Source organism: Melozone crissalis, unplaced genomic scaffold (genome assembly GCF_028551555.1).
Source record: "Melozone crissalis strain CALT ecotype California unplaced genomic scaffold, PUWL_Pcris_2 ptg000007l_1, whole genome shotgun sequence".
Taxonomy (NCBI): domain Eukaryota; kingdom Metazoa; phylum Chordata; class Aves; order Passeriformes; family Passerellidae; genus Melozone; species Melozone crissalis.
In genome coordinates this window covers 19,827,205-19,848,966 of record NW_026535785.1, presented here as the reverse complement: position 1 = coordinate 19,848,966, position 21,762 = coordinate 19,827,205, and the positions used below count along the sequence as shown (strand labels likewise).

At 44.8% G+C, this 21,762-nt stretch overlaps 1 protein-coding gene across 1 annotated transcript; it reads right to left on the bottom strand.

Moving 5' to 3' along the window:
• Nucleotides 1-16,542: 16,542 nt before the first annotated feature.
• Nucleotides 16,543-20,799, bottom strand: RRAD (RRAD, Ras related glycolysis inhibitor and calcium channel regulator). Its single transcript, XM_054269318.1, has 5 exons — nt 20,717-20,799; nt 19,910-20,247; nt 19,713-19,786; nt 18,992-19,196; nt 16,543-17,430 (listed from the first exon to the last, which is right to left on the bottom strand). Exons 2-5 carry the CDS (start codon nt 20,241-20,243, stop codon nt 17,153-17,155), a joined length of 891 nt encoding a protein of 296 aa, XP_054125293.1. The 5' UTR covers nt 20,244-20,247; nt 20,717-20,799; the 3' UTR covers nt 16,543-17,152.
• Nucleotides 20,800-21,762: the final 963 nt, after the last annotated feature.

Below are 21,762 nucleotides of genomic sequence, written 5' to 3'. Positions count from 1 at the left end.
TGATGCCTTCTCCAAAATCTCCCTGTGCCTTATGAGACCCCAAGTACCCACCAGACATTGTTTTCAAAATGTATTTTAGGTGAGTGACTCCAGTCAACAGCACTTGTCCTTGCAAATGTAGAATATTGTTTGTTTTCCACCACTCATTGTGCAAAGGTTGTGAAGTACAGTAATTGTAGAGCTCAAGCCAGGCTGGGTATGTAAAAATCTTCATTGAAAATGTGGCTACTGACTAAAAATTTATAATTTACAGCTTCAAGTAGTGAAGAGTGTATTTGGGGACCCTCAAAGCCTTCTAAAAGTATTCTCTTACAGCTCTCCTCTGTCGATCTACCTCCCTGATATCCTCCTTTTTTTAGTGCACAAGGACCAGGAACTCTTCTGATGTGGAAGGAGCAGGAACACTTTGGTGCTTTATGGGCGCCTGTTGCCTGTGAGGGACCCAGCTGGTGCAGTAGATGTACTGTGAACTGTGATTTCTTGGAGCTACCACAGCAAAAAATTCAGGCCCAAGTTCTCAGGAGGTTTTTTTAATTATTCTATGATTTTTTAAACATTTATATGTTTCTGTTGATATTTTTCTTGGAGGAAAAACGTTTTCCAAATATTCCTTTTAAGCATTGAGATAATTCTTTCAAGTAAATTAAGGCCAGACTAAAGCTTTTATAGTCCCTTATTTAAACTGAACTGATATTCTCAGTCTGTTTCAAAAATGTTATCAGTATAAAAGACCCTTTGGATGTAAAGCACACAAGACAGAGATATTAAAATCAATATATTTTTATTTGATACTAGTGGCTTTTTCATGCATTTCCTGGATACCAGCTACAGGGAGCCTGGAGGAGCAGAAGGGAAAGCTCACAGCAAGCTGAGATTGGAAGTTTCTCTTTATGGGTTTGAAAGGTCAGCAGCAGCAGACTGTGAGTGCAGGTGAGCCAGCTCAGCCTGTTTGGCTCATTTCTGGTTGACAGTGGAGTCATCTCATGGACTTTGGGGGTGCTCCCAAACTGGAAGTGAGGGGAGAACAATAATTGTGTAGTCCTGGGTGGGGTTTATTGCAGCCCAAGGGACACAGTGAGATTGAGCCAACGTACCTCTCAGCTTCCTCCACATATTCTAATGAGATATATTGTCAATAACAGCATAAAAACCTAAAAGATAAATTATCTTCTTAATTCAGACAAAATCAATTGCATATAACCAGAATTGTGTCTTCCCTCTCAGCAATGAAACCAATACCAAACTCATTTAGTGCCATAATTCCCTGAAAATTAGTTCTGTTCTTCTGAAGTTGATTGATAGGCATTAGAGCAGACCTCAGTCCTCCTTTCTCCTCTTTCTAATCAGAATAATTGCTTTTTCATTTGTACAGTGCCCCTAAGCCCAGAACAGAAATGCTCCTACATCACAGAAATGTTTGCATAGGTTGAAAACTCAAACACAACATTGTGTGTTTAATCTTCCTGTGAATGTGACCCAATGGCAGAAATCTGGCTGTGCTTCAGGAGATGTCCAGACTCTTTCTGGCAGTGACCGTCATAGAGGATTTCATCTTGAGTAGTGCTGGACACTGACAATGCCCAGTGACTCACCTGCCATCCAGAATGTCTTTGTGTCAGTTACCTGAACTCATCTGCTAATCTGGAGCAGTTTTTAATGCTCAGAAATGAGCTCTGGACCAAGCTGTGATTGTGCATTTGGGTTTGGGCTGAGCTCCTCAGCTGCCCTTGGTGCCTGGTGCAGGAACCACCACAGCCGAGTTCTTGTGCTCCAATAAACTCCTCCTGGCAGGTTACTGTGGTTAGAGCTGGGCAGAATAAAAACTGAGCAATAGATACCCCTGCACTTCTGAAAACTTCTCCCTCAGGGTAGGCTTTTGGCTGATGATCATCTGAATAATCACCAGGGACCTTGAATCAGGTCTGAATAAAGTCTTAGGGCAATTAAACAAGCAGGCAGATTACACAGGTGGCTGCTCAGGTGACAGCACTCAGCACTTGGAAAGGTCATGTGGAAGAAATTCATCACAGTGCCATCCCTGCAGAAATATTTGTTTGTAAAAGCCCTGACCATCAGATGATGTGAGGAAGCAGAGAACACTTGAACTGGGAGACTGATAGGTGTTGCATTTCCATGGTTTGGTTTTGAGTTTTTCCACAGGTTACATCCTAGGCAAAAAGCATAAAGGAAAACTCTGAATGCAGTCCCAAACATTTCAGCCCATTAAATAAAATAATGCCATTGGGAGTCCTTGACACAAATGCCTTTACTTACACATTGCTATGGCATTATTGGCATAGTTGTGTACCAGTATAAAATACAATTCTCAGATATGGGGTCCCTATTTGTATTAAAATGACCCACAGGAAAGATAGGAATTGTAAGTAAGTTACCTCCTTTTATTTACTCCCTGCCTGGGTTAACAAATCTGTGCACAGTAAGCAATGAGAGGAAAGCTTAGACTCCTCTAAATGAAGGAAAGAGGGGTTTAACCAAATCCTGGATAAAAGATTTTTACTACTCTACATTGTACATTTACATTGTACTCTACATTGTATATTTCTGTGATGCCTGTCCGATGAAAAATGGGTCAAAACAGCAGAGAGTTTCCCTGCCCAGAAGGAAAAACTTGGAAAATAACTTGTGTCTATTTGCTGTACTGTGAACCACCAAGGAGAGGGAAAAAAGAATATGAATAATTATGGGCTGCTTGTGTAACTCTTTGTAAGGATGAGGAGACCTCACAGGAGTGCTGTAAATCTTTCTGTAATATGCAGAAGGTGTGAAGAGCAAGGAAATGGAGGCTCTGCTCCTCTGGTGCTGATGTCACACACAGGCAGACGTCAGCATTGCAGGAAATGCCAGTGACGTTCCCTGGGATGAATCCTCCCCTCTTGGGAAGCGTGGTGAGATCCAAATGAGACAAACTCACTCCTGCAAAGCCAGAGAGTGGCTGTGCTTCAATATTCTGTCAGCTGTGAGGTTTATCTCAGTCTTTGTAAGCCTTTGTTATGATCTCCCACAGTATTATCATCACCTTATTTTCATAATTTTCTGCTTTACTGGGACAGTGCCTTTGTCATCCTGCACCCTTTTATATCTAATTATGGAGCAGAGGCAATAATAAGCTGGCTGTGGATGGATGTGTTGTAGGGCTGTAACAATGAGGTTTCTGTTCATGTTTCAGACTCCCAGAGCAGGTTCACTGTGTACTTCAGGGACAAAACCAGCTTACACCTTTTATGATCAGGAGGAGTATCTGTGGGACAAAGGACTCTTTTGGCCCCCTGTTCCTATCAGGTCACAGTGTTATGATCCAAATATCCCATTATTATTACTGCGAAGCTGTGTCTTGTCTGGCCACCCTAAATTCCTGAATATTTGTATTTAGCTAGCCCTCGCTGAGACCTCAGTGTGTTGAGAGAGCCCAGAACTGAAGCTATGCCTGCCCTTTTCCTGCTGGCACTGCTGAGGATCCCTCAGCATCACTGCCCTGCTGGGAGCTGCAGCCTTGCCATGTGTCTAGCTGGCAGGGGGTGAGGAATAACCTGCACAAATGGGATTTCCCACAGAGATTGCCCCAGGTGAGGAGCAGCACCTTTCCTCTGCCCCTCCTTTATCCACAGGCAGCTGGCCCCTCACCCCAGTCCCCTGCTCTCCTCACTGTGTGAGACTCCCTTTGCAGGAAAATATAAAAGGGAAGTACAGAAGGGGTCCCTCAATGTTCTATTCTGATCTCACAGCAATGTGAGTTCAATTTAGTAGAATAACTCTTGATTCAGGCCATGATTCACCCATTTCTTGAGCAGATATCCAGTTTTAGGCACATGAATAAGGCAGCTACTCATAGGAGGATGACAGCCCTGTAGTGGATTTTTCTATTGGAGGAGACTTTCCGTCTTTAGAGTGGAGCATAGCTGGGATCATAAAACTGTACTTAACACTAAAAGCTCATTTCCTTATTTTAATGCTGATGAAATAAGTTGAAAAACTGAATGCAGTTTTATTTCTTGTCAGTGACAAGACCACAACTATTATAATATTCTACTCCTTCTCTTAACAGGGATTCTGTAGAAATTCCTCCCTGTGAGGGTGGGCAGGCCCTGGCACAGGGTGCCCAGAGCAGCTGGGGCTGCCCCTGGATCCCTGGCAGTGCCCAAGGCCAGGCTGGACACTGGGGCTGGAGCAGCCTGGGACAGTGGGAGGTGTCCCTGCCATGGCAGGGGTGGCACTGGGTGGGATTTAATGTCCCTCCCAACCCAAACCATTCTGGGATTTTGTAATTGTTTGATTTTATGCTGCACTTGGAGTCCTAGAGTATCTACTCTATAGAATCCTAAGGTACGTGGCACAACAAAGTTATTACTAGAAACAAACTGCTTCTATTTTCAGGTATGGAAAGGAAATAATCAATAAATGGGCAGTAAATTTTATTTTAGACACTCTGAAATTAAACAAAAGAACATAACTAGAACTTTTTATCCCATTTTAATCTTGTGTTTGCTTAGAAATAAAAAAATTCAAAATACATTAATGGAGTAAGATACAAATAATATGTTAAAATTTTATTAAAATACATATAGTTGCCCCCATGAAATAATAAATTAACTAGGAATATACAGCACCTAAACAAGAAATAAGGAGGATTCCTGCTTGCTCCCCTGGCAGTAAATATCCTACTGTGCGCACATCTAGTGGTAACCATGCTCATTAAATTTATGGGACCTTCAGTCAAAAGAAAGAGTAAAGGAAAGAAACACTGACTTCTTTCTAGAAGGCCTAATTCTAACCTACCATGGTTCTGGATTATTTTTTTTCATTTACAGCTTCAAAGAAAATGTTTCTTTTTAGGTCTGGGAGTTTTAACTACAAAAAGCAATCCCCCTTGAGCAGCCTTGAACAGAGGTGTCTGCCAAGAGAGGGTTTATCAGGGTTTATCAGGGATCTCAGCTGGCACCTGCTCCCTCCGGAGGGGGCTGAGCTGCCCAGGGCTGTGCTGGGACCTCACTGGAACATTTCCCCACAAATGAGACTCACACCTGGAGCCTGACACTTAAATAGTCCCATGAAAGGGATTTCAGGGTGAAATAAAAACTCATTTGTACCAGGAAATTGGGAGTAGCAATTTGATCAGAATGGAACATTAAAGAAAAATATTTATTGTAAATACTATTTATTAAAATGTAATGGATGATTATTAGAGTTGTGTGGAATGGCTTATGTTTACTGAAAATGAATGGTAAAGCAACAATATGTGGAAAAAAATATTTTTAAAGCCAGCTGTGCCTACTCTCTGGCTCAGTGTCAGAAAACTGGCTTAATTGCATCCCTGGTATAAACTAAATTAAAAGAATTGAATAAATTTAATTGAGCATTCCCATGATATAAAACCACTAAATCCAACAGTGGATGAATGCTTTTGATTTCTTCTGTTTTCATATAAATACTGGGCACTATTTTAATTTGTTGGTATTATCTTGATGTATTTTAAATAAATTATTCTGAGATAAAAATATTGATTTGCACAAGAAGAAGAGCAATAGTGCAGTGGATGTCCTGCTCAGTCACTGGAGCTCTGCAAACACAGATGAACATATTACTTTGAATTTTATTCAAGTAGCATAGAGCACAAGGCCAGCAAATGAGGGAGGGAGCAATAATGGAACTGCCTTTAGTAAAGCTGCCCATCAGTTCCAGTTCTGGTCCATCCTTCACCACACCCCAGCCTGTGCAGGAGAGCCCCAGCAGGGAGAGCTGAGATGATGGGAGAGCTCTGGGACACTGCTGTGGAATCCTGGTCACGGTTAAGGGTGGCACCTCCCAGCTGAGGAGCATCCAGGCCGTGTTCCAGCCCCACCTTTGGTGCTGTGCCTCGGGCTGGCTCAGGCAGGGCTGTGGGGAGCAGGAAATGCTCCTGCTGGTGTGACGGCGTTCACAGGGGTCTGAGGATGAGGGAAGAGATGGGGATCTGCCTCCATGTTTCAGAAGGCTGATTTATTATTTTATCATATATATTACATTAAAACTATACTAAAAGAATAGAAGAAAAGATTTCCTCAGAAGGCTGGCTAAGAATAGAAAAAGAAAGAATGATAACAAAGGCTTGTGGCTCAGACTCTCTGTCCAAGCCAGCTGACTGTGATTGGCCATTAATTAGAAACAGCCACATGAGACCAATCCCAGATGCACCTGTTGCATTCCACAGCAGCAGATAACCATTGTTTACATTTTGTTCCTGAGGTCTCCCAGCTTCTCAGGAGGAAAAATCCTAAGGAAAGGATTTTCCATAAAAGATGTCTGTGACACTGCTGGCAAAGAGGTGGGGGAGAGAGAGCTGGGGCAGGTCAGCTCCTCCAAACCCCAGCAGATGTTTGATTTCTTAAATTAAAACTGCTCCTCTGGGCTCAGCAAAGCCCTTCTGCAGCAGACAGTGTGGTGCAAGCATTTGTCTTTGCTCTATTTTTAATCAAATAGAATGAAAGACCTGTCCACAGTTTTGTTGTTGTTAATTGCCTCCCAGACATAGAAACATACTTTTGCTTTTAGTCATTCAAATATTTGAGATGTTGGAAGCAAAAATAATCAGGAAACCTTTATTGGGTTCATTTTCTTAATTTCTCTGTCTGAATGCATCCATTTGTCAAAACATTCCTGTACAAAACACATAACATGAGGTACAGGTTTCAAATTCTTTCTCTGCATAGTTTGCCATTTTGTCCAAAATACCCTTGAAAATAGAAGCATTTTTCCATTTGTGCTTTTTCAAGGTACTGAATCTTTGCTGAGAGGAAATGCAGCTACAGTCAGGTCTGAGGGAAAGCTCAGTGTCCTCACTGGGGTGGTGTTTAACACATTGTATTTGCCAGGCTCAGCAGGAAACCATTGTCCTCCCACTCAGTTCTTGGGGACATTCAGCTTTTTCCTTATTCCCAGCCTCAGGACAGTCCCCAAAATATTCTCTGTTTGCATTAGAGGACTGGAGGAATCTCATCAGGCAACAATTCTGGATCAGCAGCTGGATCCAGAACCATCCATTCTCCAAGATGCCCTTGGAATGGGTCTGAATTGTGAAAGAAAAGGGAAAAAAACACCTTTAAGGCTCAGACTGTTCCTCACCAATGGAGGAATTGTTTGGCTTTGGTTCTGATCAGTTTGGAGAACTCTGTTGCTCATGTCTTTGCCCCAGTGTGGTTGTGTCTCCCAGAAATTGCCCTGCAGTTATTTTGTTTATTAAAGGCAAATGCACCTCTCAGTTTCACGAGGTGATGAAGATCCTCTCCCAATACCAAGTTCTATTTTTGTTTTTCCCATGGTGTAGCAGTAACACAATTCTAACCTGACAGCCTCTGAAATATTCCTTCAGTTTTACACATGTAATGCACTCTGCTGACAGGACACAAGGGCTGGTGATTCCAAAAGCAGGGATTGAATCTGCTGACTCCCCAGAAAGGAGCAGGGTCTGTCCTGGGATCCTAATAACATTATTTGCATAAACAGGACTGAGTTGAATAAGGAATTGCAGAGCTGTGGGTTCATCTAACAACAGAGGTGCTTCTCTGTCCCAGGTAGGGACAGGAGAATTGGGATTTCAGCTCGGGATTTTCTTACTGTTCATCCTTGTGAAAATGACAAAAAACCATTGAAATGCAGTCAATGTTTTTTGTCCATTATTCACCAAGTGACCTTAAGAAGCTTTTCCAATATGTCATGTAAAATATTTCAGAGATTTGAATGGTTTGGGCAGTTTTTCTCACAGAAATACAGCACAATTCAAGGAAGAGTGCAGAAAACTGCCTAAACTGCATCTCTTTGGTTAACCAACCTCATCAAGGATTTATTTCCTGAAATGGATGGATTTTGCTGGATTATGTTAGTACCAGGTGGAGCTTTAATTAAACCTCTATCCTGCTGTTTGGAAACAAAGCTTTACAATCAGTGAATTAAAAATAGCTTTCTTGGGGAAAGCAGGGAGGGGAGAGCAGGAAGGATGGAGGTGATGCTTTGAGATGCAGGAAGTTCCCCACCATGGCATGGAAGAGCAGACTCCTCCTTGAGCACTTGGGAGACTTTTCACTTGGTCTCCTTCAGGCACAGCTCCTTGTTGAAGTCGGCAATCTGTGGTGGTGATCACAGGGGTCCCAGGACGAGGGAAGAGATGGGAATATTGACTCCATGTTTCAGAAGGCTGATTTATTATTTTATGATATATATATATTATATTAAAAGAAAATGATATACTAGAACTATACTAAAGAATAGAAGAAAGGATTTCATCAGAAGGCTAGCTAGGAATGGAATGGAATGGAATGGAATGGAATGGAATGGAATGGAATGGAATGATAACAAAATGTTGTGACTGACCAGAGTCTGAGCCAGCTGACTGTGATTGGCCATTAATTAGAAACAACCACATGAGACCAATCACAGATGCACCTGTTGCATTCCACAGCAGCGAATAATCAATGTTTACATTTTGTTCCTGAGGCCTCCCAGCTTCTCAGGACAAAAAATCCTAGCAAAGGATTTTTCATAAAATATGTCCATGACAAGCAATCCTTGTTCTTGGGGCAGCTCAGAGACCAGGAATGAGTGCAAGTGATGCTTTTGTTGCTCCTCTGGTTGTCCTCCCTTTTCCTGCCCCAGCCTGAGAAGCCCTGGGCCTGGCTGTGCACCTTGGGCAGGGAGCAGTTGGCAGCAGGGTGACCTGCAGGATTCCTGTGTGTGCTCTCCATCCTCCAGCTCCACCATCACAAACCCTCCAGCTCTGCCCTAGGATGGAAAATCACCTGCACCCAGAGCTCATGCCAGTGCTTCCCTTCCTGCTCTGTCCCCTGTGTGTCTGCAGTGGGTGCCAGCACAGGGTCAGCCTGACTGTGACACCCCATTGTGTTTGGGCTCTCCCAGATGAAGGCAGGAATGATCAATCTGACTCCATGTTCTCAGAGGGCTAATTTATTACTTTATGGTTCTACATTATATTAAAGAATACTAAACTAAACTATATTAAATTATGTGGAAAAGATACTTACAGAATGCTAAAAAGATAGTAATGAAAACTTGTGACTCTCTCCAGAGTCCTGACACAGCTTGGCCCTGATTGGCCAAAGAGTGAAAACAACTCCCAGCAGAACGCAATGGAACAATCACCTGTGGGTAAACAATCTCCAAACACATTCCACGTGAGCACAACACAGGAGAAGCAAATGAGATAGGAATTGTTTTCCTTTTCTCTTAGGCTTCCCAGCTTCCCAGGAGAAAACTCCTGGGTGAAGGGATTTTCCAGAGAATGTGAATGCCACAACACCTAAATTAAAGATTGCAGAAAACTCAATGTACAATAAATGTCATTTTTACAGAAATACTTCATTTTTGAAACTTGCCATCAAACTTACTCCTCTCAGCACAAAGCTGAAAATTTAGAGTACTTGAATGCTTACATGCTCTTAAATGAAAACAAACCTACAAAATACTGACATGATTTTTTTGTAATGACTGTACATTTATTAATGAGAGCACTAAAAGTCTTTGTCCAGCCAAGGATGACCTGAAGTTACCACCCAAAATACTAATTTGCCTTTACAATATTCACAGCATCCAAACTGCTGTCAAAATTTGCCTGTGGTTTGTTCTTTTGGACTTGACATCTGCTCTCCATCAGACTCCTCAGATGAATACTGTATTAGCAGCAGTCATTCAAAAAGAAATGAAAAAGCAGAAAAGCAGGAGAAACACTCAGCTGCAGGGCTCACTTCAGTGTCTGGAGATGTCCTCACTTACACTGCAGGTGAGAGCGGCAAAAAAAGAGAAAGTCAACCAATTAACTATTTCTGTAGTTCAAATGCAATTCCCCCTAATCCATCTTACCCTTGAGGGGCAGAACGTTACTTGGGGACTGAAATAATAAAGATTTGTTCTTGAATCATTTACTCAGTAATTAAAAATGAACCAATTACTACCCAAGCCAAGGTCTGTAAAATTTAAATAATGATTTCATTTACTATTGATTTTCTGATAGCTGAGTATAAAACTGTTTGTTAAAAAGCTGCTAACACTTTTTTTAGATGTATAATTTAAATGTATTTTTAAATATAATGTACTGTTTTCTAGAACCCCCAAAACCTTTCTGGACATTCTGCTAATGAAATCCCTGGGAAGGCAGGGGGTACAGTGGTGTTTATTTGCAGCCTAAATCTTTGTGTATTTATCATCCATATGAGTATGATAAAGTGTACGATTTCACAAGTGAAAGCTCATTATTGGTAATGACAAAAAGGTAGATTGGAACAGCCTGGTTTTTTAGTTTCCATTTTCTCCACTTCTGTACAGTTTACTACAGACTTAGATCTGTTGTAGAGTATCAAGAAAAACACAGAAAACCTTTATTACTGATGAAGAACTAATAGTTCTGTTTTCTATAACATAGATTTTTTTTTCTTTAATGGGCTACCAAAATGCCCATTCTGAGTTGTAAACTCAGAGGTTGTAAACTCTGAGTTGAAACCCTGCACAGAAATGTTGATTTGTTGAATAAAATGCTTTTATTAGTGCCATTCAAACTCATGCAACCTTTGCAATTGCTCATGTCTTTCACCTTCCTTGTTTTCCCTCAGATTTCATTTGTTAGACTTCTGAGAAGATTTTCTGTATGGGACTGGGAAGGAAGGATAGAGATCCAAGAATTCATGAGAGTGCAGAAGAGCATACACAACAATATTCAATAGCCAAAACTATTTCTATTGAAAAAATGGCTGGAGGGAGGAAATGAAAGGTGACTATTGGATCCTGTAGTTTTTCTTTCTTTTCTCCATACACAGATTAGCTGGAAATCTTGCATTCCCTTTGCTTTGCAACTGCAACCACAGCCCTGACATTCAGGAAGAGAGTAATTTAATTTGCTATGCTGGTTTAATCAGGGACTTAAGTGCAGCAAAATGTGACCTTTTTTGCCCAGACAATATTATGTAAAGCAGTGAGCTGGGCCCAGCTCAGCTGGCCCCCTGCTGACTCCCAGAAAGGGAGGGCAGTGCCAGGGTGACAGTGTGCCACCACGGAGGCTGCAGAGACAAAGTTGTAGCTGACATCAAAAGCATGGGACAAAGGTGTCCCACAGCTGACACCCAAAGCTGAAAAATCTGTGACAAAGTTGTTCAGCACCTGGCTGGTACCCACAGCTCCATTCTTGCTTTCATTGAGGGACAGTGGTGGGCTCTCCACTCTGAATTCCAGGGTCTGGAAGGAAATCATGGATTTAAAGCTCCCTGTGTGTGAGAGTCCAGTCAGGCACCCCTGGCCTGCAGGAGGGAAGAACAGGGCAGGAACTCCTGCATATCCCAGGCAGTGCCAGATGCCCTCAGCTGGGGTGGCCCCAGCACCTGCAATGAGTCCCTGACACCAGAAATGCAGAGCTGGCTCTGGTGGAGCTCTCCAAATTCCAAATTGGAAAGGAGAGTTTGCTCTTGTGGAGCACTCAAATTCCAAATTGGAGAGGAGAGTTTGCTCTCCACTCCAATTTTTTATCGCCATCCAGGATCTATGTATAAATCACAAACAGGGCAGGGCTGCTGGGAACGTGCCTTGAGCTGTTTTATTTTCCAGCATCAGTCTCATTCCATGGTTATGACAATGGGAAGATGCCAGCAGCTCACATACCAGACAGCAGACAAAGAACTCAATGTTACAACTCACTTTATAAGCTTCTTGACCAATCACACAAAGCAAAAGCAAATTGACAGTAGTTCCATCCAACCACTATAAGCACACGTACCTTTGGTTAAACAATGCTTGCTTATTTTGAATACAAAACCTGCTTGTGAGCCTTAAAACACAATGCACAGAGCTCCATTATTAAGCTTTAACCTTCCTAATATCTGGCTAGATAAATTTTTCTGTAGCTTAGAGAGCTATTCTAGACAAGTGTTAATACACAGACCATTGCTCTATTTGTCCTTGCTTTTCTCCTTTTTAAATAATTTTTCTGCTGACCAGTCTCATGCTCAGCTCTAATCACAGTTCTGCTGTCTCTGCCGCCTGCATTTTGCAGCTTTCCCAAAACCCTCTGATTTTGTGGATTCCCACAAATTTGGAACCGCATAGACCACTTATGCTTCTTTCTCATAAAGAGATGTTAGTAAAACGATTACATAGCCTTGTCAAGACTAAATTGCAGGTGAAAACCCAGCACATCTCTACCTAAGCATGGCCAACCACTCACAACTTAACTTGCAAGACACTTCCTCACCTGTCATAGAAGAACTGATAGGATTCCACTCCAAATTCACCTGTGGCATATCCAACAAGCTTTGCAGCCAGCCAAGAGACAGGCACTGATGTGAGGCACCTTTGCCATTGGTGCAGTGGCATTCCCACCTTTCTGGGGAAAGTGAGGGAGCCCAGCCCCACAAGGGAATTCTCTGCTCCTTCTGCCAGCTCCTCTTGCAGGGCTGCATTTCCCACCTGCAGCTCTTTGTTAGGCACAAAATATTACAATAATCCAATTTAGACATGACAAAAATTACTGTCCCTCTGCCAAGGTATCTCCTGAACTGAAAACTGTCATTCCCAAAGAAAGGGTCTCAGCCTTTAGTGGGGCTGCAAGCTTAACAGCACCATCATCATTTATGCTAATAAAGTGAGGATGATGGAAGTGGGACTTACTGCCAGCAACAAGCTGAGGAGATTTTCCTGGCTCTCACTGTACTGTTCTGAGCAGGAGCACTTGTGGTCCAAATCCTTTCCTTTCTCCAACCCTGTGTAAGAACTTAGTGAGGCTTTTTTTAGGAGAGTGGCAAAATTAATATTTTCAAACATATTCTATTTATTTCTGTCTCTGAGCACTAAATTGTAATTCAGATTAATATTGTCTTAATTTCCTGTGATAAATATGGGAGTTATTAGAAATAAAAAAAAAAATCTGTAGGCTCCTAATTGGTTTCCAATGATTCATTCAGCAGCACATTTATAAATAGGAAAAAAGGGGAGGGGAAGAAGTCAGCAAGAGAGAGGAAAGTCTTCAAGACATACAACTGCCATTTTAACCAGTGGCCAGAACATTTCTGTGATATGTAACTGATAGTATTTTGTTGGTGAAATAATTTTTTAACCTGATTCCTACCCTCTAGTGCGGGAATCCTTAATACATTTTTATGTTAAACAATATTGTTCCCTCTTGAATTCTGAACAGCGGCTACAGAAACGTTATTTGCAGACATTCAGTTGGGATTTGTTCCCTCTTTTACTTCTCTGCTCAACATCTGTGGCACAGAGCACAAGGACAGCAGATGTAATTCACTATTTCAATTTTTAGAGATTGGTATCTTCAGTAGTGTTGGTGTTCAGTGTTCCCTTGTGCAAGGAGGGTGTCCCTTACAATGCCAGGGGTCTTGTGGTAAATAATGATATAAAGGAACCTCCTGGGATGCACAGACATCACCTTTGATTGCAACTGTAAATTCATTCAGGCCTCTGTGATGTACTTGAAATTAAACCTGTATTGTCTTTCAATAAAATTAAGAGCCTTGAAGTAAATTTCAGCATGATATGAGTAAGCATTAACTCCCTTTTTTTAGACTACATCTCACCAGTTTTCTGTCATGCACTGCATTCTTAATCACTGTCAACTCACTATATTTTCCTTCTCAGGGAGGAATGCTGATGTTATGCAATGTTACTATGTAGATCATGCTCTGGTTTTTCTACTCCTATTTTGAGAAAATGCTTCTGAGTAAAACTTCATTTTTGGCCAAGTCTTCCCCAGCAGATAACATTTTGTCTATATTTGTGTGACATGATTTTCTGCTTCGTGGTTCTGGCAGGTGGAGGAATGCTATTTTCCACATCTTTCATATGGTGGAGACTGTGCAGAGTCTAGTTTAGCACAGCAGGCACAGAGGGTTTGATTTGTTTTCCTAACACGTGTGTCACATATAAAAGGCAATGTCCTTGCACTGGGGTTGTTAATAACTGGCTGCTCCAGATGGATTTGTGCCAGCACAGAATCCACCACCACAATTAGCAGTAGTAGGAACTTCAGCTGGCAGCAGCAGGGAAAGCAGTAAAGATTAAATGACTGTGTGAAATGTCTCTCCAAATTAAAACTGATGTGCATTGGCAAAAAATAAGGAAACTCACACATTACCCCTTATATTCTGTTCTGTTTGGGTAATAATTGGAGAAAATGTTGCTGTCTGGGACTCACTCTTTTTCACATAATAGATTCAGCCCTTTAATGATAAGAATCTGAGTAACCCCACCAGTAAAATATCTCAAATTACAAAAACTTAGAGATGACTTTCAAATGTTTGAGGATACAAATAACCTTTTGAAGAAATTTGATTTTTAGAGACATTCGTCAGCCTGTTACTGTTTTTTATGTAGTGCTGCATATTGTACATCCAAAAAGTCTGCTTGGAAATTCCACTAAATTGCATCCAATAATTTTTTTTTTTTTGGGGCAAAATATCTTCCAGGAGCTTCAAAATCTCTGCAAAATAGTACTCATGATAAAACTTCTACAGCATAGAATATGATCTGGAGCAGTTTTTTGTCAGAGCTGCAATAACATCCAACCTTCCCCTTCTCAAGAGCCATGGCTGAATTATGCCAATACCTGTACAAAGAAAGTTAAAAAATGAATGAATGAAGAAAATTAGTACAATGAGGATTTGAATAAGTATTTTATTGTACAATATTAACTGATAGAAAATGTGTTAGACTAGCCCATGTTTCTTTAGAGTGGCTCACAGTTTATTGTCTCACAGTGCCCTATAGGATATAGGTCCAAAATACAAATTCTCTTCTACAGTTTAAATGAGCCACTAGGAATGTGCCAGAGCTCCTCAGAAATATCTCAGGCTTAAGAATTGGCCTAAACTGACCTTTGAGTTCATGAACAGTAAAAACCATGGGATTTATAGATCAGAGTGCAGAAAGCACAGCTGGTAACCACAGCCTTGAGGAGGTTTTGCAGCTGCAGTGATGCAACACAGCATTGTCACTTTGTGAAATGCCCAATCTTACACTCCTGGTGTGCATCCCATTCCTGGATTTATTATGGACAGGATTTCACCCCATAAATCCATCAGACAGCTCAGTCCTTTCCTGCTCTCTGTGAAAGCAAAGGGCAACCAGAAGACTGAGGCTTTGCCAACACAGTTTTGTCCTTGGCCTCAGCAGGGATGTGCAGATTTGGGCACTCTGGCTGCAGAATTGTCAGGATCAGAGCATTGCTTTGGTGCTGACATTAAAAGCTGCCATGTACAGAGATGCCTGGTGCCATACTCTGACAGTGGTCAAATGTCCCAAAAATGGATAATAATAGATATATAATAGATAAAGATAGATATGTAACAGAAAATAGCTTGCCAGGAAGCAAAGCTAGTGGGAAAATAAAGCCAAATCCAATTAAAGTGTCTGCTCAGGCAAATGTTAGCTTTGATTGCAGGACAGAATCCTTCACTTTAGACCACTCAGAGCACAAAGGCAACACCTGACAAGAAATGTGAGCTGTCAGCAGCAGCAGAAGCTAAACTGGGCATGAGACCAGCCAGGCTCACCAGCAGCACAGCAGGAGCTGTGCTAATTTGCTAATTCTTGCATTCCCCCTGTGAATTCCTGCCCTGCTCCCTGAGGAGTGCCTGGGCCTTGGGATAACTCCATGGAGAGATGTTTGCCCCAGCTCTGGAAGGCCAAGGAAAGCTGTGAGAGCTGAGGAAGCCTCCCAGAGCTTTGGGGAAGCTCAGCCCCTCTAAAGCCATGGGCAAGCTGGGCTCCAGGCAGCTGGAACAATCTCCAATGAACTGAACTCAGGCAGGGACTATGGAAAGAGGAATGTGTGTTTTATGGGTTTTGAGAACAGAGTTTATAGATTATTTTTAAGAGAATGTATCCTATGAAGCAGAATTTATAAATAAAATACCGTAAGTCCCAGTTCTTGCACTGCATCATGTTTGGTTTTAACTTCATTAATAGCAAATAGGGAGAAATAATGGAAAAACAGTGATTATAACACACTAAATTGCCACAAAAGCAATTTAAGGCCACTGTACACAACTGAATCCCACAGCTCCTTCAAACACCCTTGCCAGCCTGCTTTGGACTTCTTGAAACCACTTGGAACCACATCTACAGGAGTGGGAGTAGATTGGACAATTATACCGCTGCCAAAAAGGAAAAAAACAACCTCCTGCATTTGCTTGTTGGCTGTAACACAAGACCTTCAAGGCAGGAGAGGACTTCAAACATTCCAGGGCTCAATTTATCAATGTAAACACAGCACATCAATCTCACTAAAGGCAGTACATAAAGCCCTGCTCCTGCTAGAGCTGATGAGAACCAGGTTAAGGATGAACAATAATATGGGGCTCCCTTCCCAAGAAGAGCTGTTGAAGTAGAGTGTTCATAAAAGCAGGGTTTCCTTTTTAAAGAAACCCTTTAATAAACAAAAGGGCAGAGGATTTTCCCAATTCATCTCGTTCCACAACTCTATCACATGTAAATCTTCAGTCTGTGTGTAACATTTGGTACAGTGGAAAAACGTCAATATAAAAATGCTGTTCTCTCATCTTTAGCCACACTATGAGAAAAACACGGTTTATTATAACAGGAAATAATATTTTATTATAAAATCTGCATGTAAACAAGTAACCAATTAATCGAATAACAGTTAATGGAAGTGCAAATTAACTTAATAAAATGATATCTGTTCTGTATTTAAATATATATATAATTTGTTTTCTCCCATTCTACTGTGGTTCTACTCCACCCTCCCCACATTTAAGTTTAAAAAGATTTATCATTGCTTGCTTTGTACTAAAAAGAGTGTACGAGCCTGCGTACAAGTTGAAGTTTTGCTCTGCAAACGAGACAAGTCTATGGCGATATTATCCTTTCTTATCTTTGCATCTCTGGTATCCACAAGACAAGAAGATATAGAACATATGTACACAGTGGGCATGTCAAGCCTCCTATTTCAAGTTAGTTCATTTACTTGCACACACTGAAACTTAACCCATTTATCAATGAAGCACTGTAGTGTAACTTCCAGCCTTGCTTGAGCACCTTAAGGCATTAACGAGAGTCTCTGGAGCAGCCACGGCCGCTGTGCCCACGGGATCCTCAGGGGATCAGGGGCTCGTCCATCCCTCCCTGAGGGCTCCTATAGCACGGACAAGTCGTGGCAAGACTTGGATTTTGCTTTGAAAGCCATCTTCTTGTTGTTCTTGGCCACAATCCTGCCCAGGAAGCGCTTGGCCTTCTTGCTGATGCTCTCCCTCCTCTTGGCGTTGGCCATCCTGCGCGCGTTGTCCTCCTTGCTGTCCTTGCGCAGCCGGATCTGCCGCACGATGCCCTCAAACAGGTCCTTCACGTTGTGGTGCAGAGCTGCCGACGTCTCGATGAACTTGCAGTCAAACACCACGGCACAGGCCCGGCCCTCTGCACAGACAGACAGACAGACAGACAGGGAGGTCAGTGGAGAGGTTTTCATACACACTGTCAGCAGGGCAGAACAGGAATTGGCTCGAAGTAAGCAAAGTGCCTTCAATGCCATGAAAGAGCTTCACTGCAAAATAGGAAAACCAAAATTTGCTCTTCATGGTTTTGCCCCCTCGCTGTCCTTGGTTTTGTTGTGCTGTGAATTCAGAATCTCATCTGATCAATGGAATTGAATACATGGCAGCAATAGTCCTTCAGGCAAACTGTGCCTGCACTGTGTAGGAGCTAAAGCTGATTTAGGAGAAGCCCTGGGAAGTGTGCTTGTGGTTTGATATGGAGCAGTGTGAGTCTCCTGCTTTTGCATTAAACTGACTTTGGGTAAAGACTCCCTACAGTGATGTACAGAAAGAAATGGAGTTTATTCTGGAAGCTGTTGAGCAATTCTGCACCTCTGCCTTGCTGCAACAAGTGAGTTCTCCACACCAACAGAAGTGGAGCTGACATAGGCCACAAGGTCAAGTCATTGAACACATCAGTAGAGGTCACAAAGTTGTGCCCCACTGAATCTGACCAGGGCTAAATTTGAGATAAAAGATATTCAGTGTTCTGGACATAAGCACTTAACCCTGGGACATTGCTGCAGCACAAATTTCCACAGTCAGCTGTGGTAAATAATGGCAGAGTTGTAAACTGAGGGAAGTACAGATGTCAGAACTAGGAGAGGTCAACCATGCCCTGCTCCAGCCTGAAAAAGTAATCTCCTGATGAACTCCAGTCAATTCCCTGAGCAGGAATTTAACACTGGGAGCATGGAAAACCAGATAGGGAGAGATGGCTCATTATCAAGGTACCAATATTTCAGAGTATTCTTTCCAGTGGAAAACAAGAAAACTCACCCCAAAACAAAACTAAACCCAGCCAAAGGAAAAGCCTCAGAAAATGTTTAAATAAGCAGAATCAAGGCTGTGGTGTTGGCATTGGTTCCTGTGCCCCAGGTACCCAAATGCCAGTGAGAGGATTCTCACTGATCCCAGCTGAAGAGCACAAAAAGACTTTTGTGTTGTGTGAGCCTGGTCCCACCAGCCCAGCTCAGATGTGCTGGAGTCCCCTGCAGCAGAAAGGGCTGCACAGGCTGCATGGGATCCCTGTCCTGAGGCTGCCCAGCTCTGTGACACGGCACTGTGTCCCCGAAAGAGCACAGCTCAGGCTGTCACAGCTCAGGCTGTCACTGCTCAGGCTGTCACAGCCCGAGCCTGGCAATGCTGCTGCACACACACCATACAGTTAAAGCCTGCCTTCAGTAGTCCTGTGCTGAAGCTGCAGCTCTGATGCATTTTCCTCTCCCACTGCAGCTCTGCACAGCCACACACCTTCCCCCACACCCATGCCCAGTGTTTTCTGTGGTACCAAGCCCTGCAGCACAGCCAGCCGGCTCCACTTCCCCAGTGATGCTCAAATCACACATTTTTCTACATCAAACCCAGGCATTCCTACTGGCCACGATCCTGCACAGCCTTTGCTACTGCTTTAGACAGCACTTGGAAAATTCAGTGTCTCTTACCATCAACTGAGACCTCCCGGGACCTGACCAGGTCACTTTTATTTCCCACAAGGATTATAGGAATATCTTCTGTCTGCCTTGCTCTTCTCAGCTGGATTCTTAGCTCAGAAGCCTTCTCAAAACTAACTTTATCTGTCACTGAGTAGACAATAATATAGGCATCTCCCATTTTCATGCAGTGGTTCTGGAGCCATTGGCTGTCGTCCTGAAACAACAGACAAGAAATGGATTTATTCTGCTGAAAAATCTACTCAACACTGAGTGATCATTTATTACTGTAAGCACCTTAAAGATTCTTTTCTTAGCTTTCTTATTAAAAGTCAGTAAAAGTAAGCCAATCTCCCCAACATTTCAAACATTTTGTTATTTAAAATACAAAACAAAATAAATTTCTCTTGTTTCCAGAAATAATATCAAGTCTTCACTGATCAGACTGACAATCTCTAATTTTACAGTAATTCCCTGGGCTGCTCATGTAAGATACCGATTATTCAAAGCATTAAGAGAGTCTCACTCTGCTCTCTTCAGGGTTTTAAACTGCCTGCCTAGCTACAAGAAATAATTTGCAGAGAGAAGAAAAGGCAGTATGAATTCTAATTTTTTAATGTCACTTATCTGATTGAACAAATAGGCGTAGTTGTTCCATTTCTATTTTTTTTTTCCTTAAGAGAACTACAGACCAAGCCATAAAGCAAAAGCACGAGGAAAGAGCTGTAAGTACCTGCTCCCATATATCGAACACCACGAGAGACGCTTCTTCTCCATCAACTATAATTGACCTGTCGTATGTATTTCCTATGGAAAATCAAATAAAAAGAGTTCAGCAGAAGAAATTCTCCTCCTCCATCCCTGCCGGTGTCCTTAGGGGGGGCTCCGAGCCGGGGTTCCCCGGCAGCCCCGAGCCCGCCGTGCCCTCACCGGCCTCCTCGGCGTCCGCGCAGTCCTCCACGCCGCCGAAGATGCGCGCCAGGCTGGTCTTGCCCACGCCGTGCTCGCCCAGCAGGATCACCTTGTAGAGGCTGCCGTCGGAGTCGCTGCCCGACGAGATGACGGAGTCGGAGGAGTCGGAGGCCCAGCTCTGGCGGTGCTGCCCGCCGGGGCTGTACGAGGTGCAGCGCACCAAGCCCGACAGCTCCTCGGGCGGCAGCGGCCGCAGGTCGCGCTCGTCCACGGGCATGCTGCGGCGGTGCAGGTGCTGCTGCGCCGCGAACGGCGTGCTGCCGCGCCGCTTGTCGCCGCGGTTCAGGGTCATGGGGCTGCGGGCAGGGCACGGCTGTCAGCCCGGGCTGCGGGCAGGGCACGGCTCCCAGCGCCCGCTGCCCCGCACAGCCCGGTGCCGCACAGCCCCAGACCCGCACAGCCCAGAACTTCGCACAGCTCCAGATCCGGACAGTCTCGGATCCGGACAGCCCCGGACCTGTCTCGCACAGCCCCAGCTCCGCACAGCCCAGAACCCCGCACAGCCCCGGCTCCGGACAGCTCCGGACCCTGTCTCGCACAGCCCGTGTCCTGGACAGCCCCGGCTCCGCACAGCCCCAGCTCCGCACAGCCCAGAACCCCGCACAGCCCCGGCTCCGGACAGCTCCGGACCCTGTCTCGCACAGCCCGTGTCCTGGACAGCCCCGGCTCCGCACAGCCCCAGCTCCGCACAGCCCAGAACCCCGCACAGCCCCAGCTCCGGACAGCCCTTGTCGCGCACAGCCCCGGCCCCGCAGCCGCGCTTACCTCGGGCCGCTGCGCGGAGCGAGGGCGCGGTGAGGGATCGGTGAGGGATCGGTGAGGGATTCCCCGGTGGCTGCCGCGGGAGCTCCCCGAGCTCTGCTGCCGCCACCGCTGCCCGCTCCGCTCTTTATGTGCCGGCGGAGGCGCGGGGCCCTCCCCGCCGTGACGCTGGCCGGGCGCTCCGCCAGCGCATCCTCGGCAGCGCCGCCGCCCCCGCGGGCTCCGCCGCGCTGTGCGGGGGCGGCGGCGGCGCGGGGAGCCCGGGAGGAGGCGGGAGCCCCCCGGGGGTGGGGGGAGGCACGATCGGCTCCGCTGCGCTGTCAGCGCGGGGGTCCCCCCCGTCAGCGCGGCTCGGCCGGCAGCGAGCGGGGAGGCGAGGGCCGGGCCCGAAGCGCGGCTGTGCGAACCCTGGGGCTGCCGGGCTCGGCCCTGCCCTGCCCTGCTCTGCCCGGCCCTGCCCTGCCCTGCCCTGTCGGCCGGTGCTCCCCTCCCGCTGCCCCGGTGCCATGCCCGCAGCATTTGCTCTGTGTGTCCCTTGTTTCAGCTAGCCCGGTACAATGCCCGCAGCATTTGCTGTGTGTGCCCCTCGTTTCCCCTCCCAGCGGGTGTGAGAGCGCACGGAGCGCACGGGGAGCCACCGTCGGCTCTGTCACGGCTGGGAGCGGGGGATGCTCCGGCAGTTTTAGTGGGAATACCCATCGCACCCTTGGCATCCCCGTGCCGGCTCTCCCCGGCGCTCGGAGCGCTGCCCGGGCGCGGCTCACACGCACACACGTGCGGGGTGAGCGGTCCGAGAGGCCAAAAAGGTCAAATTCTCCTCTCGCTTTCACCTGAGCAGCAAAGCGGGACAGTGAAAGTCTTATCTCATGAGCGGTACAGTCATGCGCATGTGACCGGGCGAAGAAAGGACTCAGCAGATAACTATACCCGTCCCTGCACGGCTCACCCAGCGCCGGGTATACAGCCTGATGTTTACCTAGCAACCGAGACGTGTCAGACATTGTGCGGCCAAAATAGCCCCGGCCTCTGCTCCCGAAAGATTACAGCAG